Source organism: Marmota marmota, unplaced genomic scaffold (assembly GCF_001458135.2).
Source record: "Marmota marmota marmota unplaced genomic scaffold, marMar, whole genome shotgun sequence".
NCBI classification, from domain to species: domain Eukaryota; kingdom Metazoa; phylum Chordata; class Mammalia; order Rodentia; family Sciuridae; genus Marmota; species Marmota marmota.
The window spans coordinates 4342931-4355077 of NW_026000093.1; the positions used below are offsets into that span (position 1 = coordinate 4342931).

Sequence of the window (12147 nt, forward strand, 5' to 3'; positions counted from 1 at the left end):
AAACAATAAATGTTATCTCAAGTAGATGTTGTAGCATAATGTCATATATTAAAATGTTAACAAATTCACTTGGGTTTTCAATGTTTTAAATTTACTTATAACAAACAAAATTACTAAGGAAGAAACACTGTCAATGCTTGTATTTCATAGAATATATACATGGAAACATGCACATGCACAACACAGACAGATACACATACCCTGAAACTGAAAAGAGTAATCATATTTGAACTGTAGAAATGGAGGGCAGAGATAGATATAAACTTGGGAAACATTTGAAAATTTTATCATGTGCAATATGACTTTTAAAAATGACACATTAAATATAAAGCTGTGGGTGTAGTTCAGTGGTAGAACATGTGCTTAGCATGTGTGAAGCCCTGGATTTAATCCCAAGCACCAATACATATACATACAAATATATATGTGAAAGCAAAAGATAGTACATGTGTTTAAGTTATAATACTCATTTTATCAAACTCCAAAACATCTTCCTACACTCATGATACTAAAACCACAAGAAGAAGGTTGCATAATAACTCTAAATTTGGGGAAATTATGTCTGTTTTAAAAAGTTTCTTTTGTGATTGGAAATCAGTAAAGCTATCTCCCTGAGAGGATCCTGTCTTGGCAGGACACTATGTGAAGTTTTGGCACAAAGTTTCATTTAAAGCTATCTACCCACAACTGCATCCAACCCCCACATATGGGTGCACATCACATTTTATGTCATATTTTCAATTCTAATAGTAAATGAAAATCACATAATTTACTGAATATTATGGGGTTTTGTATGAAATGCTGTAATAGCACCAAAATCAGGAGAATTCCATAGGAACACCTTTTGTAAAAGTCAAGAACACTTTTCAATTTTTCTGATAGTAAATTCATATTGCGCCTGAATTTCAATCTTGGCTATATTTCAATGTTGACACCTCATGACTTGTAATAATGACAAGTAAGAGAAAGGCAGATACTGAGAAATTTTGCTTTGAAGTCACTCTCGCATAGAGTTTGCGTTTTCCAGCCACATGCAAAACTGACAAGCTCCCTAAAATAATGATATTCTTTCACTGACTTTTCCCTAATGTCTCAGAAGTTAGAAACTAATGAAAGTTAAGACAAGCACCTCCCCAGCAAAATCTGCCAACTGCCAAGGATGTAGATCTAAGAAAAGAGTTGGGTGGGGAGAAGAGCATCACAACATTGTCACAGATTTTTCATAGTTCTTTTCTCCACATGCAAAACTCATTCTCCCAAAATTCCTTCAGATGATGAAATCTCTGAATTTTGATGGGTACTTTCCAGAGTACTCATATTTTTTAAAAAATTATTACAGGATATTCTTTTATTTTCTACCTTATATTTAAAAACCTATGGCTTACAATCAGAAAATTTCCTTAAGATGAAATCATTCCTATGCCCTTTATACCCTTTTTAGGTTTGCATTATTCCAAAGCTCATTAGAAAATGAAAAGATAAAAGACGTTCAATTTGTTTAAGGTTTAAATGAACTAGCTTGTTCTTAAATCAGTGGTTTCCGTATCAAGGATGTGACTACAGGTTAAAAGTTGAACTCCTAAGTGTCTCTTCCTGAGAAATTCTCTGTTCAGGGTTCAAGAGCAGATATTGGCTAGTGTTTCTTGGAGGCATCAGCTGGCATTCTTTGGTCTCTGCACACTGGACAACAGCTTCCTTTCATCAATTCAGGACTGAGACATGGAGCCAAGGGACAATTCTTCACCATGCACGTGACTTGGCCACTCTGAAAAGTTAAAAAAAAAGAAGTTTGAAATGAAATACTGAATATCTAAATATGATAAAAAGTGCCCAGGGTCTGAGCTAATATTTGCACATGTATCCTATTCATCCTTTCTTTCTGCACATTTGCAGCATGAAAAGCAAGTCCTGAAATACAACCCTATAATGCATGACTTCTGGTATTATACAGCATGATATGCATAAGGAAGTTCATGCATTTCCAGAGGGCTGGTGGGAATTAGCTCTATTCAGAAAGCAAACTAAACAACAAATTTAGGGCATGAAAAAAATGGTGGATACTATGATAAATCATTTTTATATTGTTATAGGAACTCATTATCTAACCAGCTCTTTCGGGCAGTGTTTTTGGTGATCTGAGTCGAGAATAACGAGATGACTCGAAATCCCCTTCTGCTTCAGTTGACTTGCATGACCTTGGATGAGTGACTTACACTTGCCTAGATCCTGCTCCCTCATCTGTCAGTGAAGATGTGAAAGGTCTACATGCTGTCTGGCAATCACTTCATTAGATCATAGCCACATTTATATAAATAACCAGAAATCTCAAAAATCCTACACCAGTCTCTTGATCCTAAAAATATGCCTTAAACAGTCTGAGAACATAACTCAGTGGTAGAGTGCTTATGTAGCATTTTCACGGCCCTGACCTCAATCCCCTATACTGTACATTTTTTTTTTCTTTTAAATTCCTGAATTACTCACAAAAAAAGAATTTTTTTCCCCTGTTTTTGAATTTTTCAGGTGCATTTCAATTGGCTGGCAAGAAGAAGTAAAGCAGGAAAATGATAGAAAGACCTCTGGCAGCACATACCTCACAGGTACAGTTAATGCAGTCTTCTTTCATCCAGTGCTCCCGGTCTCTCCTGTGAGTCCCTTTATCATCCCTGCATCCCCCCTGCTTTAGGCGTGCCTCCAGCTTGTTTATCTGAAAAGAAGAGGAGAGGAAAGTGGGAATTCAAGTAGGAGCAACAAAGCTGATAAATAACATGGCTGGATGAAATGCTCCACTCTGTAAAGCACACTCCTAGAAGGCAGAGGAAACTTCAAAGCCCACATTATTTCTCTTTCACATTTTCCCCCAGAACTTAATACATTTGAATCATCCAGCAGCTAAACTGATAAACAGTTTCCTATGCATGGAAGAATGTTGAACACGGATCTAGGATTTGAAGAAGTACATTTTTTAAAAGAAAGGGATTTTCACATCAAATAAGTGAAGTTACATATTTAGAAAAATCTCAGTAGAAACAACAATTCAACAAATCAATATTTTATTTCTTCCTTGTTACCAAGCTGTTCTGTATTACATTCATTTAACAAACGTGCACTAAGTTTTAAGGATGAAAGCAAGAAACTCAGGCTCTTAAGGTGCTTATGATTTGGTAGAAATAGCAACACAATAGCTAAAAGCCAGTTAGATAATGAGGGTTTACATGGATTTGGGGAAGCCCACCCCAGGAAGGTAGAGGAGACCCTAAATATGAACTGAAGAGTTCCCTCCAAATTCATGGGTGAAGTCCTAATCCTGCAATGAATATTCTGAGATGGGGCCTATCATGATATAATTAAGGTTAAATTAGTTGTAAGGGTGGGGCTTTAATTCAGTTTTACCAGAGTTCTTATAAAACAAGAAAAAGACACTAGGAGTCTGCATAGAAGAAAGACCATGTGGAGGTGCAGTAAGAAGGTGAACATCAGTGAGCTGAAAAACGAGGCCTCAGAGGATAGAGCCACAGTCAGCACCATGACCTTGAATTTCTAGACTCCAGAAATGCAAGGAAATCGATTTCTGTTTTTTACACCACTTAGCCCATGGTATTTTGTTACAGTGCCTGAGCAGACATTACAATATGCCTTCCATGAGAAAAACTATGTCAGCTGCAAAAAACTGACAAATATTACAGAACAAATATTTCAGAGAAAAGCCACTTCCGACAAATGGAAAAATTATGTGTCCAACCACCAAGACCACAAGCAGGTCAGTATTTTCAGGAATGAAAACTGATGGAGGCGGGGGGGGGGGGGGAATACAAGCAAATTTTGGTGAGAACTGAGACTTGAGGAGTACGCAGATCCTAAAACTGATGTAAGTTAACTGACTACCCACTGAGAAGGAAATAACACCACCATATTCACTACTATGGCTATACAGAGGATCAACTGGTGGGATTTGTAACTGAAAACAGAGGAAAGGGCAAGGAGACCAATATGCTCCAGAGAAGAAGGAGAAGGCAAAAGTCACAAGAGACATTCAGCAGGTAGAGGTGCTTGGCTGGATCAGGGGTAGAGGAAAAACGAAGAATCCACAGTAGCGCCAAAGATCCAGTTTTCATCAGGTGCATAAATAATGGTGACATTCAACAGGATATTATTCTAGAGAATAAATTGCAAAAGAGTAATAACATATGAAAAAATTAAAGATGTTTAGTTAAACAAGGTTTTTAGGAACAATGGAATGATATGATTTTTCAAAACTAAGAGAGACCAAGTCCAAGAATATTGATTGACTTGTCAAAGCACTGTGGCTGCATTGTCATGGGTTGAATTGAGTTCCCCACAAAATGTATGTAATGAAGTCATCAGTATAGCAGGGCATGACTATATTTGGAGGAAAAACATACGACCTTTGAGTTTCTGGGTCTGGTTTATTTTACTTAACGTAATGTTTTCCAGTTCCATCCATTTTTTTCCACAAAGAACATAATTTCATTTTTCTTTATGGCTGAATAAAACTCCACTGTGTATAAAAGAACATTTTCTATATCTATTTGTCCATTGATGGACATCTAAAACTCCCAAATTACACTGCAAATTGGTGCAGCCAATATGGAAAGCAGTATGGAGATTCCTTGGAAAATTAGAAATGGAACCACCCTTTGACCCAGCTATCCCACTCCTCAGTCTATATCCAAAGGACTTAAAATCAGCATAGTACAGGGACACAGCCACATCAATGTTTACAGCAGCACAATCCACAATAGCTAACTGTGGGAGCCAACATAGGTGCCCTTCAATAGATGAATGGATAAAAAACAGTGGCATATATATATATATACCCAATGGAATATTACTCAGCAATAAGAGAGAATAAAATCATGGCATTTGCAGGTAAATGGATGGAGTTGGAGGAGATAATGCTAAGTGAAGTTAGCAATCCCTAAAAACCAAATGCCAAATGTTTTCTCTGACAATAAGGAGCCTGATTCATAGTGGTGTAGGGAGGGGGAGCATGGGAGGAATAGACGAACTCTAGATAGGGCAGAGGGGTGGGAAGGTAAGGGAGGGTGCATGGGGTTAGAAATGATGGTGGAATGTGATGGACATCATTATCCAAAGTACATGTATGAAGATATGAAAAAAAATCCTGAATTACAGTTTGTTCAAATCACATGTACAGAAATACTAATATATTTGACAGAATTTTGGTCAGTTCTATTAAATGGTCATTTGTTCCTGAGGTCCACTTGAGTTTCCCACCCTGGAAGTAAATTGCGCTAGACTGCAGTGTTTTTCCCATAACATTCAGTGGCCTTCTCTAGTGGGCCTATCCCTGTGGGCCCCTCCTGGTCACCCTCCCTGGAAAAGTGTACTTCTCTCTTGATGTCATCAGACTTGGCTTTTTTTTTTTAACTCCCCTGGCCACTAGCACATGAGCAGAACTAGCGTAAGTCATGACTGGAGAGGTTCTGACCACCTGGCCCAGCAGTGCTGATTTCCTTCTGCTGCAAGCAAAACATACACCAGATGAGGATTTTTTTTTTTTATTTTTACACTGAAAAATCTGTGGGGGACAGACACAAACTCCCAAAAGCATAAAACTTGATTGAGAAATAAATCCTTCTTGATATGAATCACTAAGATTTAGAATTATTACTGCAGCATAGCTTTCCAGGCCTATCTAATTCATGGTTTAATCTAGGCCATGCTGCCAGATGAAACAATAATAAAAGCAGAAATCGAATCAAAACAACAAGAATTACTAGGCTATTTTCTTCATTGATATTCTAGATGAAATCATTTAAGCATCTGTCTATAGCTGCATGAACGTGGATATGAAAAAGTTGTGATTTTCTCATTGATCCACTCATGTTGCTGAAAACCTTTTGTACAGAAAATTCAAAAGGGATAGATGGAAAGGACAGAAGCATCCTTAGTGTATAAACTTGAATTGTAAAGTCAAAAGCGCTCTCTCTAAGGCTCAAGATTTGAAAGCCCAATATGCTTATTCAGAGCACAAAAGATCTGTCTCCAGATGTTTCACAAGAGAACACAGCCTGTAAATTTGCAGGCCCACACCTACAAGATGCAAGGCCGTGGTTGGACATTGTTCCTCATCTCTTTGTTATAAAACAGTGAAGAAATCTGTCTGTTTTCAGAAATATGATGAGTGTTTTATTCGGCTTTTTCACTGCTATAACCAAGAGACTGATAAGAACAATTAGAGGACGAAAAGTTTATTTGGGTCTCACAGTTTCAGAGGTCTCTGTCCATCAATAGCTCTGTGCCTGAGGTAAGGCAGAATATCAGGGAGGAAGAGTGTGGGAGGAGGACAGTGGCCCAGGACATGGCCACCAAGAAGCAGAGAGAGAGTTCTACTCAATAAAGATAAAATATATACCCCAAAGGCACACCCCTAATGACCCATGGCCTCCTGCCACACTCTACCTGCTTACAGTTACTACCCGGTAAATCCCAGTCAGTGGATTAATGCACTGATTAGATTAAGGCTCTCATAACCATTATTTCACCTTTAATCTTTTTTACATTGTCTCACACATGAGCTTTTGGGGAAATCCTAATATCTAAACTGTAACAATGAGTTAAGAATAAACCAAGGAGGTTGAGGCATTATTCTCATCCTTACAAGAAAAATTGCACAAACTGAAAATCAGTGACTTTTTCTTGGAGAACTAGGATCAGAGGGTAAACGACCGTCTGAAATTTAGAAGACAAGTAAATTAAAAGAGATATGGCAGGGCTGGGATTGTGGCTCAGTGGTAGAGTGATCGCCTAGCATTAGCATGCCTGAGGCACTGGGTTCAATCCTCAGCATCACATAAAGATATGTGTCCACCTAAAACTAAAAAATAAATATTAAAAAAAATGTTTAAAAGAAGAGAGACATTGCAACCACATTCTGCTTACTGAGCAGACTGATGAGTATTGAAGCCACAATCTGATAGGAACACTGACAGCTTTATGTATGTGTCAACGTGGAGAGAATGTTTGTGGATGAGATTAGCATTTAAATTGGTGAACTTTGGGTAAAGCAGACTGCCCTTTGCAATGTCAGTGCGCCTTACCCAATGAGTTGGAGGCCTGAGTGGAGCCAATGTTTGGCCTTCCTAAGCAGGAGGGAATTCTCCAGAAGACAACCTTCCAATCTGCAGCACTGATTCTTCTGGGTTTTGAGCCTGTGGGACCACACTGCAGAATGGACTTGACAGTCTCTGTAGTTGCCAGTCTCTATATTCACCCTAGTGAGCTGGTGTTATATATATAACAAGCAAGTAAACAATAAATTAATCTATTTGTTCTCTATCTGTGGAGAATGTAAAACCAACTTAATGGTAATTTTGCCAAATTGCTCAAGACTGAGTGAGAACCCATGTGAACCAGACAAAATGCTGGAAGTTACTGTCTTATGGGGCCCCACACATTCACAGGCTTTATTAAAAGGAACTTCATGAGGTTGTATTGAAAGTATCTAACAAACGTTCTTCCATTGCCCTGGCTTGGGGAGGGTAAGGAACATCCTTTGTGAAACACACACAGAGCCTTTTCTGTAAGAAACTCATTGTTATACAAAATTACATATAAGAGGATGTGAGGGGAAAGGGGGAAAAAAAGAGAGAAAAATGAGTTACAGTAGATGGGGTAGAGAGAGATGATGAGAGGGGAGGGGAGGGGGATAAGAAGGGGATAGGAAAGGCAGCAGAATACAACAGACACTAGTATGGCAGTTTGTATAAATGTAGAAGTATAACCAACGTGATCCTGCAATTTGTACATGTGGTAAAAATAAGAATTCATACCCCATTTGAATCAAATGTATGATATATGATATGTCAAGATCATTGTAATGTTTTGAGCAGCCAATTAAAAAAAAAAGAAAGAAATACCTACATGCCAAGAGGAAGGATTTGCCAGGGCAGAGATCTAACACCTTGTCCAAACTAAGAGAAGGGAATTCTTACTCACTTCATTCATCCCTGGGCTTCCTGGCTCATATGGTGAATATAGAAACTAAAAGTCAATTTTTCCATGAAATTGATTAGGAATGGCCCAGACAGGGACCATGCAGTCAGGGGGGAAAGTCACAGCACTGGAGAAACACTTGTGAAGGTGACAGCCCCCCAAACAGGTCCATTAAGAAACCAAGATTTAGCCAGAAGACAAAATAGTACTCCCCTGCCCCCACACCTAGCCAGGACACCCAGCTATGATAACCATGTGTTACAGCAGAGACAGCTGAAAGCCACAGACTAGCTATGAGCAAGAGGATGCCTCAGGAGGCCAAAGTCAACAGAGGAAAGAAAAACAAGGATGCTAGAGAAATGATGACACCTAAAGCTACATGAAGCACTAAACAGAGCAGCATGTCGTCTATCCAATATACAAATCTAAAGCTAAGGTCTATTTACTGCAGTTCCGTCACTCAAGACATCATGCTTGGCTTTAAACCAAACTTACAAGGCATGATCAAAAGAAAGTAAAAGACATTGTATGACTTAAAGTGAATATCAGAAGCAAACTCAGATGTTGGAATTATCATGCAGGGATTTACTATGACTAATATGCTCAGGACCAAAATGGGAAAAATAGAGAACATGCAGGAAAAGATTGGTAAGATAAGCACATAGATGGAAGGGCTAAGAAATAATAAGAAGACAATTCCAGAAATAATAAAACACCACGACCAATATGACTCCAGTGGTAGACTTGATGTGAAGTCAAGATGCTCTAGAGAAAGAAAACCAATAGTATATGTTTCAAATCCTATCACTCTATTATAAAGGATTTACCTTAATGTATTGGCTGCCACGATTATGAAAACTGAAACGTCCCATTAGTTGGAGATCCAGAAAAGCCAGTGATCTGACTTGAAGTCCTGAGAGCCACACAAACAATTGTGCAGATTCCAGACCAGGTCTGAAGCCCGAGAACCAGAACCAAGAGATGATCCACGTACCAGTTTAAACAGTCTGCAGAAATCTCCTGAATCCTTCTTTTCTGCATGTTATTTGCACACTCAACAGATTTGTTAGTGCTCACCCATATTGGGAGGCCCATCTGCTTTACTTGGTTGTTAAAATGCTAATCTCTTCCAGCAACACCCCCACAAACACACTCAAAAACAATTTTTAATCAGATATCTGACCATCCCATGCCTCAGTCAGGTTGACATGTAAAATTAACCATCATATCCAGGATGGTCAAGGAAAGAATCACTTAACATGAAGATACATCAACAATAACTTCCCAAACTGAAATGCAAAAAGAAAAAAAAAAAGAAGAAGAAACTGGCAGAAAATCTAAGAACTTTAGGACATAAACAATTTTGCTCTTTGGGGTCCCTTGTAATCGCATAAGAACTTTGGATTCATTTTTCCATTTCTGCAAAAAAATGGTGTGTTAATTTTCTAGGACTGACGTAAACTGATATTACAGAGCTGGTTGTTCAAACGACAGTAATTTGTTTTCTCAAAGTTCCAGAGTCTAGAAGTCCAAGATCAAGGTTCAGGCAGGTGACTTTCCTCTGAAGCCTCTCCTCAGCTTGCGAAAGCACACCTCTCATCATGCATGTCTTGACACAGTGCATTTTATCACATTTTCCTCTGTGTAGGCACATCTTGAGCATCTGTCCTATGTCTTTAATCCCCTCTGCCACCCAACTTGGAATAGGGCCCACCCTAACAGCCTCATTTTTCACTTAGTTACCTTTTCTAATGGCCCAATCTTCAAATGCATCCACATTCTGTAGTACTGGGAGTTAGGACTTTAACCTGTAATTGTGGTGTTCCACACTTAGGGAGTACTTGGGGATTATTAACATCTTAACAATAGTAAGTCTTCCAATCAGTGAACATGGGCTGTTTTTTTCATTTATTTAGGTCTTTTTAAATTTCTTTCCACTACATTCTATGAGTTGCATAATTAAAGTTTTATAGTTCTTTGTTGGTTTTATTCTTGAATATTTTCCTAGCTTTGATGCTATTATAAATGGAATGTCTCAATTTTTTTTCCAGGTTGCTTATTCCAAGTGCAAAAAAATATAATTAGCTTCTGTATATTAACTTTGTATCACGCAATAATAAAAGACTTGTTTTTTAGGTCTAATAAACTATTATAATAACACTCAAATTGGTAAATAAAAATGGTACATTTTAGAATTTTCTACATACAAGATCGTATCACCTATAACTCAAGATGATTTTACTTCTTCCTTTCTAATTTTGATGCCTTTCATTTAATTTTCTTGCCCAATTGCTATGGCTAAAACCTATAATACATTCTTGAGTAGAAGTGGCAAGAATTGACATCTTTGTCTTATTCCTGATTTTAGAAGGAAAACATTCAATATTTTATCATTAAATATGATGTTCCATGAGGTTTTTTCAGATAGCTTCTATCAAGTTGAAAAAATTCCCTTCTATTCTACCTTTATTTTTATATCAAAAGGATATTTAATTCTATTAAATGATTTTTCCAAATTTACTAGGTGTTTTGTCTTTTGTTCTCTTAAGATGGTATGCTCAATTAATTGATTTTTCAGGTGTATTGAATTCCTGGGATGAATCCCTCTTAGTCAAGGTTCAAAACCCTTCATATAAATCACTGAATTCAGTTGACTAGTATTTTGCCAAGGATTTTTTCATAAGAGGTATAAGTGTGTAGATTTTTTCTGATATCTTTGGTCTGGGTATTTGCATAATGTCAGCCTCATAGAAAAAGTTCAAAGTATCTTTATCTCTCTCTCTCTCATTGTTGGGGAGACTTTGTGAAGTACTGGTGCTAAGACTTGTTCAAATTTCTGAAAGAATTCATCAAGGAAGCTATTTGGGTTCATTCAGTCTAGGTTTCTCTTTGTGAAGTTTTGTTTGGTTGTCTCTTGTTTTACTGATTCAATCAGCTGCTGTTTAGGTCTATTTATATTTTGTATTTCTTCTTAAATTCATGTTAGTAGTTCACATCTTCATAGGAGTTTATGCATTTTATCTAAGTTATCTCCATTTGTTCATAGACAATGGTTCACAGTGTTAAAATCATTTTTTTATTATGTCAGTAGTGATGTTTCTTTCTTTGTTCCTGATTTAAGTAATTTGAATTTTCTCGTTATCAATCTAACTGAAGTATCTCAACTTTGTTGTTAATCTTTTCAAAGAATAAGATTTAGTTTCTGTTGACTTTCTTATACTTTCGGTTTTCTATTTCATTAATATTCACTCTGTAATATTTAATTCTTTCTGTTTGTTTTCAGTTTAGGTCACTCTTTCTATGTTTCTTAATGGAAAATAGTAGATTATTGATTAGAGATATTTTTCCTTTAATGTTTTTTCCCCATAAGCACTGAATTAACTACATCCATCCGTCTGTTTTCTGTGTTTGGGGTTCATTTTCACTCACTTCAGAAAATATTCTCATTTCTCTTGTGATTTATTATGAGTAACATTTCATTGAATTTCCATGTATTTGTTAATTCCCAAAGTTTCTTTGGGGTATTTATATCTAACTTAAGTACACTGCACTTGGAGAACTTAATTGTCTTCTTTGATTGCCCTCTAACACTGTCTTCTCTGACAGTCAACATGCAGCCCAATGAAGGCACAGGAAAGAAACATGGAGCAGCCCACCATTAGGGTTTGATTTAGCACGGCTGCTTCTAAACATCATTCCCTGCCTGTATCTTTGCCTCCTACAGTGTCCTGATAATCCCAGGATGACCTCACAAGCATAAATACCCTCTTGTTGCCTTTTAAAATATTCTCAGGTAACTGCCTCTTTCAAATCTTGGTGGGCTCCTCTTTCTAAAATAACTGTGCATTCACTATTCTCATTGTCCCAGGCCTTCTTTCAGGAAGGTGCCCCCCCATCCTCAGGACTCTCCTTGTATAAGAAGTTCACTGTCCTCTGTCCATAGCACAGGAGAACTCTCAGGAGGTTCATCCTAAAAACCCCAGCTAGAGTGGAAGCCTTGCTTTAAGGTGGAATTGCAATGACACATAAGTAAACAGGTCCTGCTTATACCACTAAACAATTACATCTCCAAAAAGTGTCCATTTTTCTTTTTTCTAAGATCATCACCATAGTGTAATCCATATATCATCACACCCCTGGGTGACAACAGCAGGTTATTAAGGCTAT

The 12147-nt window shown here is 37.5% G+C and overlaps 1 protein-coding gene across 2 annotated transcripts in view; it reads right to left on the bottom strand.

Moving 5' to 3' along the window:
• Positions 1 to 570: 570 nt before the first annotated feature.
• The window catches only part of Pxdnl (peroxidasin like), a 488149-nt gene continuing 476572 nt past the window's right edge, over positions 571 to 12147 (bottom strand). For both annotated transcript variants that reach the window (XM_048782891.1, XM_048782890.1), the window contains 2 exons: positions 2594 to 2707; positions 571 to 1765 (listed from right to left, as the gene is read on the bottom strand). In XM_048782891.1, coding sequence (XP_048638848.1) covers positions 1634 to 1765; positions 2594 to 2707 — 246 coding nt within the window. In that variant the 3' untranslated portion in view covers positions 571 to 1633. The remainder of the gene's footprint in view (positions 1766 to 2593; positions 2708 to 12147) is intronic.